Below are 14,824 nucleotides of genomic sequence, written 5' to 3'. Positions count from 1 at the left end.
AAGGAGAAGCTACATGTCGATGGTGATGATGATGGTGGTGGTGATGATGATGATGATGATGATGATACCTTCTCTCTTAACATAGCAACACAGCTATTTCCAGGAGAGAGCACTGTGCTAAGCACAAAAGGATGCCGGTGTGAAACCTCTGGCATGAATACATTTTGGAAAACAGGAGGATCTGAGGCCAAGATTGTTACTGAAGACTGACGTCTGTGCTGTCTTAGTGAACTCAGAAGGCACACCTGCCAACTGAAGGCTTAGTGACAGACAAGAAAACACTTAGAAGTCCCTTCATCGATGGTGAGATAAATTCAGGGGACAGCAGAAAGGACTCTGCTCGTTTGATGATTACGTCACAAAAGCCTAACTAATCTACTTTTGATGATATGGTAAGATAGATTTGTGTTAGGGTTTTCTATTGCTTGGTTTTGTTTTGGTGCAAATGAATTATGTAATGAGATAAATAGGTAAATGTATAAATGTGCTCATAATTACAAGTTATAAATAAAACAATAGGCCAATTCAGGACCAAAATTAATTCACATTGGGATTTACAGACATAAAATAAAAAATTAAACTGTGCACTATATTTAAATAATTGAAATTCAAAAATAGTCAACCCTTTCAAGCATGTTTATAACTGAAACGTCTCAAGCATGTCCAGATTTGAAGCAACACTGACATATTTAAAACGCAGTGGGATCTAAGCAAAAGTATCTTTAAAAATAGATCACACAGTAAATTAGATACAGCTAAAGAGGAGATTATTAAAAATTAAAGAAGGAGTTGAGTTTAAGTATATAAGATAATTAAAATTTAAAAATCACAGTATTGGACAATGTCACTTAAAAAGTGTGAGATGATAGTAAAATAAAATGAATTAAAGGAAATGACATGAGGAGGGCTCCAGGGCTCCTTATGTGGGATGCATATCTGATATCAGTGGGAAGGGAGCTCCTTGGTCCTGTGGAGGCTCAATGCCCCAGAGTAGGGGAATGCTAGAGCAGTGAGGCAGGAATGAATGGATGGGTGGAGCGGGGTGGGGGGGATGGGGGCCACCCTCATAGAGGCATAGGAGAGGGGAGAGAGGGGGAAGAGATGGGGGTTATGGAGGAATAACTGGGAAGGAAGATATCACTTGAAATGTAAATGAATAAAATTATTAATCAAAAAAGAATGATATGAAGGAAGGCTAATTAAAATACTAATTTTAAACATCCATATAAATAAAGAGAATAAATCCCAAAATGTCTGAAGGTAAGGTGATAAACTTCTAAGTCAGAAGAGAGGAAGGGGGCAAAGAATCGCCAAGTCCTCCCTCCCAAGTAGCTAAAGCCAGTAGCAGTGGTCTCAGCATTTTTTCCTGAAATCAGGAGATAAAAAAGGTCAAATGAACCTGGGCCGCCTGAACACAATATGGTGATGTGAAAATTCCCGACTGTCAAAATGACTTAATAAAAGGAGAAAGAAAATAAGGGGGCACTACACTTTAAAAATACCTTTCTCTCATAACTCTGTCATCTCATAAACTTTGCAGCAACTATGGGCAAGAAAAACGGAGAGGACAAAGAGAAAACCGCAAGGTGAAGGCTGATCTAAAGTCAAAAGTAACAGAAGAAAAGCCCAACAGAGATGAATGAGGACACCACTTGCCTTACAGGGAGGAGCAAAAAGAGAGCTTGATTTGACTGACAGCCTTCCCTTGGAACAGAAGAGCACAGAGAGGGTCAGGACATTTTTGTAATTGGGTGATCATGGAGACAAAAAGCCAGAGCAGAAAAGTTAGGGTCCGAAGAACAAGGAGAATTAAGGAAGTGGAAAGTGCATAACTCCTTGCTCTAAATTCACCTAAGACCACATGTTTAAAGCCATTGGGTTCTGCTACTGTAACAGAAGAGGGCAGCATTGGTTTAGGTAAACAAGGCAAGCCCACAGGAGGAGGAGAGAATGTAATCACCCAAGGTAGTCTCACAAAGGAGAAAATATTTGACCAGCTCTCTTAACGAATTTCCATCCAGGAAATTGCCGATAAAGTGGAAGACTGTAGATGACACCTCGGTCTGCAGAGCACTTTCACATAAGCCGGACTGCCGATGTGTACCACGTTAGTGTCACACACTCACGTGACTGTCACACACTCCAATTAGAAGGAACAACCAGGGTGGGACAGCTCTGGAAGGGATTAGTAAGGACAGCAACTGAGACAGAGTGTGTGATAAGTGAGTGAGGGAACTGAAGGAAGCCGCAGATAAAATAACCTGATTCTCCAGGAGAGGGACAAAAGTGTTAAATGGTGGTAATTAAACATGTTTTCACAGAGGCTTGAGTTTATGTCACATGGGAAAAACAACAACAACAACAAAAACTAACTAGCACAGAAGCCTAACTGGCGATTTTATACAAAACAATTATGTGATGTTCATCCCAGTGGAGACCAAGCCAGGGAGAAGGCCCAAGGTCAAGAGGGCCTGGCTCTGTAAGTGTGGGGATCTGAGACTAAATAGCCAGAGGTACCTAAGTCAGGTGTGGATGTATGCATTGCACAAAGTCCAGAATTGGCTGCGTGCGTGAAGGGGCCGGTAGGAGGCAGTGAGGAAGAGGATAGCTGGGGGCTGCTGTTTACCAGCCTAGCTGCAAGTCCAGTGAGATACCCTATTCCAACCTACACAGCAGAGACGGATAGAGCAGTAGGCTGGACATTCTCTCCAGCTTCCAGACTCCCAACACACACACGCACATTTGCACATATAACATATACATGTAAACCACACACACACACACACACACACACACACACACACACACACACACACAGAGAAAACTCAACAGTGAATATATAGAAAAATATTTCCTAAGTGCATGCCTATGAAAGGCCAAAAATATGCCACAGATTAAAGGAGTTGACAAAATAAGATGCAACATGTGTTTCAAAAAAATAAAAGGGGACTGTTACTTGAAGGTTAAATGATGGAGTCACATCAATATTAATTTCCTGATTTACATACAAAATTCTGGCTCAAGGGTCTACATGAGTTCCTTGTACTGGTTTTAAGTTCTTTTGGTAAAACTGAGATATTTTGAAGATGAAAAGTAAAAGATAACAGAAATACTAAAAAGTGAGAAAACAATTTTAATTAAATGGTTAAAAAATAAAAAACACCGCAAAGGCAAACAACCAGGTGAACAAAGTAAATCTAAATGTTTTTCTCACATCAACAAATATAAACACACAAAGCTCAGAGACAGAAACATAAAACTTGCTAGGTTGGATTAAAAACTAAAAGCTACCATTGGTACACAAAAGCAAAGGGCTGGACTTTACAGGACTAAAAGACATTCATAAGCCAGGCTCCTACCTAAAGAAGGTTTGGCTCTCTATCGTCACCAGAGGACTTTAGAGCAAATAGATGTCACAGACGTGTTGGTGTGTGTGCATGTGTGAGTGCAAGTGTGATCCACGAATCACTGGCTTGGACCTTTAGAACTACCCAGTCTGTTATGGATTAACCTGATGGGCCAGGGAGACATCCATGAAAAGACAATGCAGGGTCTCATTACTGAAGAGTCATCTGCAAATGAAACACTGAGAAGCAGAAGAATGGGAGATAATGCCTTAAAATGGCAAAGGACAGGATCTAGAACAAGTGAGGCTGGCTTGAAGTTTAACATAAGAGCTACATATTCCATAGAAAGAAATGCAAAGAATCACCATTTTGTGAAACCTGGGATTTTTCAAAAAGAAATAAAAAGACTCAGTGGAACTTTAATGTCCTCTTCACATGCCAAGGGTATTGATGTGTGCTTAAAAACCTTATCTTTATAGAATTATTACTTGCATTGCTTTGCTTCATATCCTTTAAATGGTGACATTTATCTCTATAAATGGATTGACTTCTCTGTAATGCTAAAGAAAAGTCATTCCAACTGAAGAAGAAGAATAAGATGACTGGGTACCCTGTGCTTACACAGTAACAAAGACTTTCACCCCATCAAGCCACTCTGCCCTTCTCAGCCTTTTCCCTCATGATTCCTCCAGCTTTAACCAGGACCCCTTACCTTCTCTACCTCACAGTCCTCATTCTATCTTTGGTTTTAGCCCCACCTCCTCTAGAGCACAGCTGATCAGCACGGCTTGCTCCCAGCAAGAATTTTATCAAAGTCACTGAACCAAAAGCCCACGTCTGTCTCTCTTGGTATCTGTCTCTCTTGGTGTCTGTCTCTCTTGGTGTCTGTCTCTCTTGGTATTTTTTGTTTTTGTTTTGTTGTTGCTGTTTAGCATAGCCCTACTCTATAGCCTCGCCTGGTATGAAACTCACTGGGTAGCCTAGTGTGGCTTCAATCTCCTCATAACCCATCTGCCTCAGTCTCTTGAGTGCTAGAATGATAGCCATGAGCCCAGCTTCGATTTAATTTTACACAAATCCCATCATTTATATACGACAGATAGCTGTGCTTGAATTTGACAAATGTAGAGAAACCACAGATGACTAGAATCAAACTTACATTCACTTTGTAGAGCATAATCTCAGACGACAGAAAGAAAAGCAATGGTGTCAATGTCTCCTCATCTGAATTCCCAAGCACTGCCTTCCCTTCCTGCACACTTCCGGGGTGTGCCAAGCTCAGGTTTTGGAGGCCTACTACAGCAGTAGTTCATGGGGGAAAGTGTGCTTAACTTTCTCAGTGGGGATAATTTTTGTTAGCACTAAAGAAAAACAGATCTGTTTATAGTGATAAAGATGGAGAGTTCAATAGTATATAAAACAAAACAATTCAAGGAATAATTCTACAAAGAAATGGCTTTTGGACGTACATTAAACATTTGGCATGTGAGGAGGAAATTTAAAGTTACACTGAGTCATTTTCCACAGACAAGCTGATCTATTTTATATCGCTAATGATTTTAAATTAATATAAAATCGAATACAACTATAAAACATGAACATCAGTAAAACATGATTATATAACTCAAAATCCTGGGAAGAGGGTGTCAGGATATAACAAACCACATGAGGTAAATTCCAGTAGTCGGACACTTATTCCAAGGGAAGGAAAATAGAATTTCTAAAGCTATATTATTAATCACCAAAAATGAGAGATTCTAAACAAGAAGCCAAATCTACAGAGCTTCAGCATTCAGTAGCAGTATCAGAGCCAGTCTTATCACTGAAAGCATGCTTCTACATCACGGAAAAATCTCCCTATCCCCACGCCATTGAGTGTTGCTCTTACCCATGTTGTACTTGAAGCCAAACTTCCTGCTGCGTTCTAGGACTATAGGTGTGAACCTTGGTAGGTCCATGATTTGTGTGTGTGTGTGTGTGTGTGTGTGTGTGTGTGTGTGTGTGTATGTGTGTGTGTGTGCATGAGCATGTGCAGAGCAGTGTCTTTAAATAGTATCAAATATTACTGTTCTTTTTAAGCATCAGCATCAGTAAATTTGCTATGTGGTATAACACACATTCACAGCTCCATAACCATTCTCCACAATTTATCAAGCTCCATTCTCTTTTATTGTATTAGTAGAAGCTAATGAGAGAACCAAATCCTCAGGGTCCATAATAAATCCCTAACAGGAGAGCTGAAATACTCGCAAGTCAAGGATTTGTAACTTCTAGACAAAAAGCTAAAAGAACATATGGTTTACCAAATGATAAGGGAATAAAAAGTAAAAGGAGCCTGTAAAACAGATGTAGTGGACTGAAAGCAAATATTTACTGAGTCAAAATGTCATTTTCTGTTACAGTCTTACGGTCATGCATATACATTACAAAGGTAGGCAGGAAGCCTTGTCAATGTCAGAAACTGTCAGGCCACAAGGTGATAAGCCATACGGGACAACAGATACCAGAGCCCAGCAAACAGAGCAAAGGCAAAAATAAAAATTGAAACCAAACACACATTGATTCGACTGTCACGGTTGATGGGATTTGGCAGGCTCCCTGGCAGGATCTGTTTTACATTGAGAAATAACGAACGTCTGCTTACCCTGCCGACATGTTTGCAGTGAGGTGTAGGACACAGGAAAGACTAAGCAACATTAACTGTTGCTCCAGCATTAGAATAAGCTGAAAAAGATCTGGGCAGAACACAGAGAGCAGCACATTAGTACTCTCTTGTGGCATCCTGGAAACCCAACAAAGGAAATGCTAACATGTTTTCCATTCTCTCAGCCGAAAGCATAATTCTCCCGTTTCCTGGATATACTAATTTCATAAAGAATAATTTAAGTGTTATATAGAACACACACAATCAAAAGGAAAAGACAGGCTGCAGAATCTTTCCTCCTTTTAATTGTTTATTCATTTTGATTGCAATTGGAAGGCCTTTAAAAAAAACAATAAATGCCTGGCAGCTATAAATAATTATGATCTAGCAGAGCAATAATAATTACAAGAAAGAAAGTGTCCATCTTGATTATACACATTTCCGGCGAAAAGAATGGGAGAGACTACCCCATACGGAACAGTCAGTTATGAAAGCAAAACCAGATAGGGATTGTTATAGTGCTATACTGAAAGCAGCTGCCGTTCCCAGGTCAGAGGAATAATTTCTATAACTACCCGCAACAGTCTTATAGAAGTGTATTCTTGTAACAAGATGCACAGCTTATTTCCAGGACTTAAAACAATGCAAAGAAAGCTTGCACAAGGATGGGATGTGCCCTGCTCAGGTGGTATTGTTTGAATAGCCAGTAAGTGAAAAAGACCACCACAGGCAGGAAACGTAAATTATTCAGAATGACTACGAAATCTGTCATTTGCCTTATTTGTTTAAAATTAGTTTATGCTAATTGAACAAAATGAAAATACCCAGTTTCGTTGTGAACTGTTCACAGCTTCCCCTGCTGTCCTCTGATCATGGACAAGCCCTCCTCCCATCACTGCCCCTTACAATCTTTACCCCTAGCCTCCTTTGAGCTCTACGTCAGTCTCCCTGTTTTTCTGTCTCTCCTGTCTCTAAGTTCCACACATGAGAGAAAATGTGATACTTGTCATTTAGAGTCTCCTGATGTCACTTAACATCATGATCTCCAGTCAACTCTGTTTTCCTGCAAAGGACATATATTTCGTTCTTGTTTGTGACTGAATAGAAAGGCTCTGAATAGACATCACAGCTTGTTTACTAACTCACTCTGGCATTTGTAGTGGCTACAGTACATGTTTTAAAAATAGATCTTTAGAGCTTATGAAAATGATGAAATGGCTTGGCTAATAGTTATGGAAGAAAGGTCAGAGTTTGTTTGCTTTTTGTGCCCTCCATGGAACATTGGGGAATTAACTTCATATGTAATAACAATGGCAAATTTCTTGCCATAACCCTAGCATATATTACCTTTTGGTCTTTATCAAACTATATGATAAGCATTTTTAGGTTAGCAAGCAAAGTAATGGGTTTCATCCTGACATCTGCACGCACATGTGATACCTCACTTTCCTTAGTCCCACCCCCCACTGCTTCTGTGCTCATCCCTCTTCCTCCTTCAGGCTGGTTCTCTTCTCTTAGCTAGTTCCACCCTTTGTCTTGCTACATCACGCCCACCAAAGTGCATATTTTAAGAAAGACATGAAACAGATTTTTTTAAAAAAAGAATAATAAATTTCTTGCTTTGAACTAAGCACAAATGCAGCATACTTTGCAGAAGATATTGCAAAGAGATTCAAACATCACGGTGGTAGTTTATAGTTTGCATATTAATAAAAAGATTTGGGAGACTACAACTGTTAAAGATGTACTTTAATATGATTGGTATTTAAACATTCTATAAACAACATTAATGACTTGCCATTTTCTTTAGTCTGGTATGTTGCTAATTACCAAGGTCCATGAAACTGAAGAAAAGTCCTTTAAAGTCTGGAAGAGACACAGAAGGTCAAAGGTCAGAATGTCTAAAGGCAAGCTGTCTGACCTGACAGGACTTGTCCTTTTGAGGTTGAACTGCAAGAACTTAGAGTTCTGTCTGTCCTACGATGTCTATTTCCACATCAACTGCAAGAGGCTGAGGATATTCTCTACAAATAATCCTTGCGGCTCCAATCTAAGGACCACACAAAACATAAGCCACCCAGTAAAACACGCAGTGATGATTCTGAGCAGCAGGCACGGACCGCGTGCCAAGTTATACAGGGCTTGGGGGCCCTGTAGAAAATGCTGCACCACGTTACACTCCATGATGAGCCAGGAGTTTGCATTTGCAACGGTTTCAGAACTTGCAGTGGTTTAATTTCCTTACTTCTAACTCTCGACTTTTCAGAGAAATGGCTTGACAATTTGAGAGACAAATATAAAAAGGTTTTCTTGATATCAAAATTTTACAACATGTGATTTTAGTTTGAGAAGCGATTATAAAACTCAAAATGTAAATTAAATTTGATTAAGCAACAAGCACCCTATTCTTAAACTGCTATTCATACCTTTTATAGAAACACTCAGATATCTGAACTGGTTTTTAGAATATAATCCCTTATTTTTATTGAAGGAAGGGGAAAGGAAGCCATGAAAGAATTCCTATCAATAAACTACAGTAGCACCTTACAACTTCTTATTAGAATAAGCATAAAGCTAGGGACTTCCTACCTAAGGGTGAGTGCTCTGCTTCTTCAGCAATGAGACTAAACATCACCTTTGTCCTTTACTCTGGGCCCCTCAGCATAATGTATGATGCATCAAAAGTAGCCACTACCTAAAGACTATACATGGACTGACCCTGGACTCTGACCTCATAGGTAGCAATGAATATCCTAGTAAGAGCACCAGTGGAAGGGGAAGCCCTGGGTCCTGCTAAGACTGAACCCCCAGTGAACTAGACTGTTGGGGGGAGGGGGGCAATGGGGGGAGGGTGGGGAGGGGAACACCGATAAGAAAGGGGAGGGGGGAGGGGGATGTTTGCCCGGAAACTGGGAAAGGGAATAACACTCGAAATGTATATAAGAAATACTCAAGTTAATAATAATAATAAAAAAGTAGCTCATGTATTACCTGAAACCCAGTAGAATAATTTAGAACTTCATTAAATAGAAACCAAAGTACGAAATAGAGAATAATCAAAACCAATTTGAAGATAACATGAGAAAGATAATAGCTGAGACGAGATGAGTATGGTAAGTTGCCAGAATATTGCAAACCTTAATAAATAATTTTTATGAATGCTCTAAGTTCCAATTTATTTAAAGAAAAACTATTTTTTTCAGAATTTCATAGAATGGGTTAAGAGATGAGAAGAATATATCAGAAAGTCAATTTTTCTTATTATGAATATTTCTTCTATAGGTGAACAAATGAGGACTAAGACAGTGGCAGAAGGCAAAGCACGGCTTTCTCATTTTAAAATGTAGAGATGGGAAGGATAGTGAACAGAGATGCACACGAGAATGTGCACAAACATAGACATACACAAATGTATACTCTGGGTGCATAAGGTATAATATCAGAAAAGAAAGGAAATGCTGTATTGTGATAGGAATTGTAGAAAATTCCCGAGAAACAAGAAAAAATGGACCCATGACCAAAACAAACAAAAACCCACGACAAACATGCCAAGAGTAATAAAAATTGGTTCTGTGTTTGTTTAACACAACAGGGACAGATAAAAGAGCAGAGAAAGATTCTACCCCACTCATGAGAGCAACCATCCATGGAGCTACAGACCATTCCCAACATATCAGAGTTTCATTTGTGAGTTTATCCATCTTATGGTGATATAAGAACAATACACATTCAATAGTAATGGCACTTCTATGTTTGAAGTTTTCTCTCTTCCCAGGTGAGCCATGTATCATAGGATAACCTCTAGAAATGCTGGGAATGGTAGCAAACTAAAACTCCATTGTAAACAAGGGGAATTACAAAGGTAAAGAGCTGAGATCACGCCACGCTGTTTAAGGCTTGATAGCCAGAGACATAGAATAAAACTAAATACAACTGGCAACCAAAAAGTCAGTGAAGTGAATTCTGATGATATTCTGCAATACTCATAGATCTGTGGCTAATTGTTATCAGAGAGGCTTCTCCTAGCAACTGACGGAAGCAGATGCAGAGACTCACAGCCAAACATTAGGTGGGGCATGGGGAACCACTCGGAAGTGGAGAAGGATTATAGGAGGCAGAGGAGTCAAGGATGCCAGGAAAACCGGGGCCACAGAACCAACTAAACAGGGCAGATAGGGGCTCACAGAGACTTAGAAACAACCACAGTGCCTGGATAGGTCTGCTTTAGGTCATTTTTAAATAAGTTATGTTTGTGTTGTTTGGTGTTTTGTGGGACTCCTAACAGTGGGTGCAGGGCTCTTTCCCTACTCTTGGGACCCTTTTCCTCCCACTGGATTGCCTCGTCCAGCTTTGATATGAAGGTTTGGATCTAGTCTTGCTGTAACTTGTTATGCCATGTTTAGTTGATATCCCTGGGAGGCCCGTTTGTTTTGTAAAGGAAAAAGGAGGAGTAAATCTGAGTCGGGATTGGAGACTGGGCAGAATGCTAGGAGGAGAAAATGTGGCTTAGGTGTAATGTATGAAAAAAGAATACATCTTTTTTTTTTTAAAAAAATCTATAAATGTGAAGCCAGTGAGATTACTTAGTGGGTCAAGGTGCTTGTGGTCAAGATTTACAATCTGAGTTTGACCCCTGGCACCCATGAGGTAGAAAGAACAAACTCCTGAAGGTCGACTTCTGGCTTCCATAGATGTACTACAAATATGCACACACACACACACTCTCTCTCTCTCTCTCTCTCTCTCTCTCTCTCTCTCTCTCTCTCTCTCTCTCTCTCACACACACACACACACACACACACACACACAACTACAAGAAGAATATATCAGTGTGGTTTAATAAATAAGAAATGAGAAAAAATTTAAAATTAGATGTTGCTGTAGTTTGGCTCATGACAATTGCAAGCCTGTGGCGCTTACTTAATGGGGGAAGCCTACTGCAGGTGTGAAGCTGCAGGTGATTCTGGGATAGGAGTTCTTTCTGTTCTCTGATTTGCATCCTGAATATCATGGTGTTAAGAGATCTGGTCTAACAAGACTCTCACTGTGATCAGCTTTTTACTGGCTTAACAGAAATGGAGCCAAACAGTGATGGAGTGAACTTTCTGAATGTATGAGATGTTCAGAGGAAGCTCTTTCTAGTGTGTTTACAATAGACATTTTGTCACAGTGAGAGAAAGAAAGCTGAGCCACACAAATGCTCAAAAGCTTTCAGTACCACTCACCATCCACCAACATCTAATGGAAAAATGAAGCAATGCTTAGCTGCCTTGAAAGTTTCCTTCCAGAAAGCACAACACATATCTCACCTAAAATGTTTTAGAGTTTGAGCTCTCAGACTTTGTAAAAAAACAAGGAAAAGAAATACGAAGATTAACCATTGGAAGGAAAACAAATTTTTCCTCCTTTTTTATACAGAAGACAGGCAAAAGTACAGATGAGTTATTAACAGAGTTTAATAAGAAGGTGAGTACAGATAAACTCACAAAATGTATTCTCCTACATGAAATGAATAGGAAATTAAAACTCAATATTTTTGACCATTCCACTCACTCTCAAAACACTGTTAATAAGCAATTATGAAATATAGCAAAAGTCATAATCACAGAAGTAAAACAAAATGAAAAATTTTCCACAAAATGGATATAGTGAAGGCTTGAGATGAGTTAAAGAATTTGCATTTGCAGTTGAAGTAGATTAATCAATAATAAAAATCAGCAATTCAAATTCCAGTAATTTGGTTTTATATTTATAGGTATTCGAAACAATAAATCACAAAATCTGTATAATGCTAAATCTTATGTGGCATTTTCATAAGTAGTGCCATTAGTAGTCTTATTTTTGTTAGTTAATTAAACAGTCAAATATGTTAATTTTGGTCAAGATTTCATCAAAAATAATAATTCAGGAAATTAAGGGGCTGTCATTCTTGTCAACTCAAGCTGCAGCTGTACTTTTAGTTCTCTGGGTATCTCATAGGAAAACAATACAGATTTAATTCAAAAATCATAAAAACTATCATGTTCTCCCAAGTAGTATCAGTGGCCACAAGTACCATTTTCTCTTCTTTCCTCAAGGGGACCAGTAGATCTTCTGGAAAGAGTGGCTATGTTTAGAGTTTCAAGAGTATATACAAGAAAAGTTGAAATTAGTCTGACTTTCCTGGGAGCAGGAAAAGTCAGAAAACAAAGGACTTCTAATGAAAGAAGAAGTCTCAAGACCATGAAGTAATGTGGCCAGAAGGCTGGGTCTAAGAACCAGATTATAAACCACGAGAGATTGTACTGATAGAGAGCCAGCGGGAGAGTGAAAATGAAGAAAGAGTTCAGACCCTTCTTTGATGTAGCCAGATAGGAAATTAGACCCTGAAATGAAAAAAAAAATAAGGAAAGGCAAAATGTGCTGAGCTATAGAAGATTAATGATGAAAGAAAGAAGTCTCACTGGAACATAGGGCAATGCTGGCAGAAGAAGTAAAAAGGAAACAGGTGGGAAAGCCAGTGGTCCATGAAGGGTAGAGTACATTTACCTTACACTGACTATACAGCGTAGTAATTACTTTACTCCAGTCTTACTGCTATAAACAAGAAACACTGCTATATTGCCTTATCTATTATAAAAAAATGTTGTAGGGATTCAATTTCAATGTGTTGAAAAATAGAGCAAAAACATACAAACATAATTCAAAATTGAAGCCAACATTTAATTAGCATTACCAACCTTTATATTAAGGAAGAGTGCCAGTCCTCCTTTTTGTCACCCACACATTATGTCTCTCCTTTCTCTCTTCACCCTAACTAAATTAGCCCATCTAAGCCCTCTCAGTTAGTTCTGTTTGTCGCCAGCACAACAACAGGCCCTTTCTATGACACAGTCTCCAACCCCGGATCTCTGCCTGTGTTTCATTTCATTCCTTCAGCTCAAAGAAAGTCTTCTTCCCTAAGTCAAATATGTTCATCTGAGCCTCTCAGTGCCCCTTCTTAGCACTTGCCCCTATCTAAATATTCCATCTGTTTCCTGCTGCAACGACAGAACTATCTTATCTTTCTCCTGAAACTCCATGCAGCCATGCCTAATCTGTTATCTCACAGATTTCCTCAACACCCTTAAGCCAGTCCACAGGAGGTGTTCAGTAATACTGAAAATTAAGAATGCATGAGGAATGCAGTGTGGGGTTGTAGAACTCTTCCTCTCGTCCTCCTGTGACTCCCCATTTTCCAATTTTGAGTCTTCGCCATGTCTAATCCTAACAACCAGGAAAAACATTATTGTAGGGTTCAAGCCTGTTGATATGTCACCATTTCAAATCTCAAAACCTGTTCTTTCCTGGTTGCTATCCCCCATTTATATAAGATGCAAGCCAAAAGGAGAACACATACAATCAAGTAAATAACTATTGAAATGTCCCCACAGTTGCTCCCCATGAGATTATTTACTGTCCACCGTACACCTATCATGTCACGCTAGGGAATCAACAGTCGAGACAAAACACTTGGCAGGAACAGACCATAATAATGTTTTAGAAAAGAACACATTTTGTGTTATTGCAAAAGGATGATAACTGCATTGAAGAAAAAATGATTTATTTAATTTTGCAACATTAGATAACTTTCTAGCATGCTAGCAAGAGGACACGCAATAGGATCTCTCTAAATAAGTACTCCAAAGACTCATGTCACAGAAGCCACCCACATTACAAAATGAAATTAGATTTCTGTGGAAAAAAGGAAAACCCTTGGAGAATGGCACCTAGAAGACTGTTTTCAACATTTTACCTGATTCTTAGACTACAACTAAAGATACCAATAACAAGCAAAATCCCACAGCTTCGGCACCTTCCATGTCTCTTGACAATTCATTCTTTCTTTTTTTTGGGGGGGGGGGACACCATTTTATTTGATTTGATGGATGTCATCAGCTTATGTGTGATTGTTAAGATTATTAATAATGATAGAAATATAGAAAAGAAAAATCAGCCAATAGGATAAGAATGTTAGGCAACCATAACTAATATGGGTTGACACATAGATCATGAAGATTATATTCATCTCAAGGTCACAAGTAGTTCATGTAGAGAGGAAATGCTTTTTTCTTCTTCTGTGTCTAGATGAGCTGTGCTTTGCTAACAGTCATTTCTCCTTGCTTATTGAGATAGGAAGTTAGACACCTATCACCTTCCTCCATCTCCCTTCAGTGAAGACAGATTGCTCTCCTCATACTGTCCATTCTGAAGTCTTCTCTTGGACCTGTGACTTTCCAGTTTTATCAGGACAGTGAGTGTGTTGGTGGCAGAGGGAGGATTCTGTACTATCTGTACAAATGCTGATCTGAGGGCAGAGTCAAATTACTTTACCTAAGAACTTCCCCCTTTTCAACTATGTTTATGGGAGAAAGCCATACATACATACATACATACATACATACATACACACACACACACATACATACATACATACATACATACATACATAGAGTAACATCTTTTTTTTGCAGATTTCATTCTACTGCTTAGCAAGCTTTCTATTTGCTACTTTATAGCTCTACCTCCAATAATCTTTCTTTTTTTGAATAAATTTTTATTTACATTTTAAATGTTATCCCATTTCCTGGTTTCTCCTGCAGAAACCCGCTAACCTATACCCCCTATCCCAGCTTCTATTAGGGTGCTCCCTCACTCACTCCTCATCCACCCACCCATCTGCTCCCTCCCACCACCATATACCGACATTTCCCAACACTAGGACATCAAACCTTGACAAGACCAAGGGCCTCTCCTCCCACTGATGCACAACAAGGCCATCCTCTGCTACATACGCAGCTGGAGCCATAGTCCA

At 39.2% G+C, this 14,824-nt stretch overlaps 1 protein-coding gene across 3 annotated transcripts in view; it reads right to left on the bottom strand.

The window, feature by feature from the left end:
* The window catches only part of Crppa (CDP-L-ribitol pyrophosphorylase A), a 277,017-nt gene that overhangs the window by 12,955 nt on the left and 249,238 nt on the right, over window positions 1–14,824 (bottom strand). Inside the window, exons 10-11 of one of the 3 annotated variants that reach the window (XM_087554170.1) lie at window positions 7,790–7,857; window positions 5,992–6,082 (exon numbers count right to left, since the gene is read on the bottom strand). In XM_087554170.1, coding sequence (XP_087410296.1) covers window positions 7,798–7,857 — 60 coding nt within the window. In that variant the 3' untranslated portion in view covers window positions 5,992–6,082; window positions 7,790–7,797. 3 annotated transcript variants of the gene reach the window in all.

The sequence above is a fragment of the Rattus norvegicus genome, chromosome 6, assembly GCF_021556685.1.
Source record: "Rattus norvegicus strain SHRSP/BbbUtx chromosome 6, alternate assembly SHRSP_T2T, whole genome shotgun sequence".
Classification (NCBI taxonomy): Eukaryota; Metazoa; Chordata; class Mammalia; order Rodentia; family Muridae; genus Rattus; species Rattus norvegicus.
This window is presented reverse-complemented; position numbering and strand designations above follow the sequence as displayed.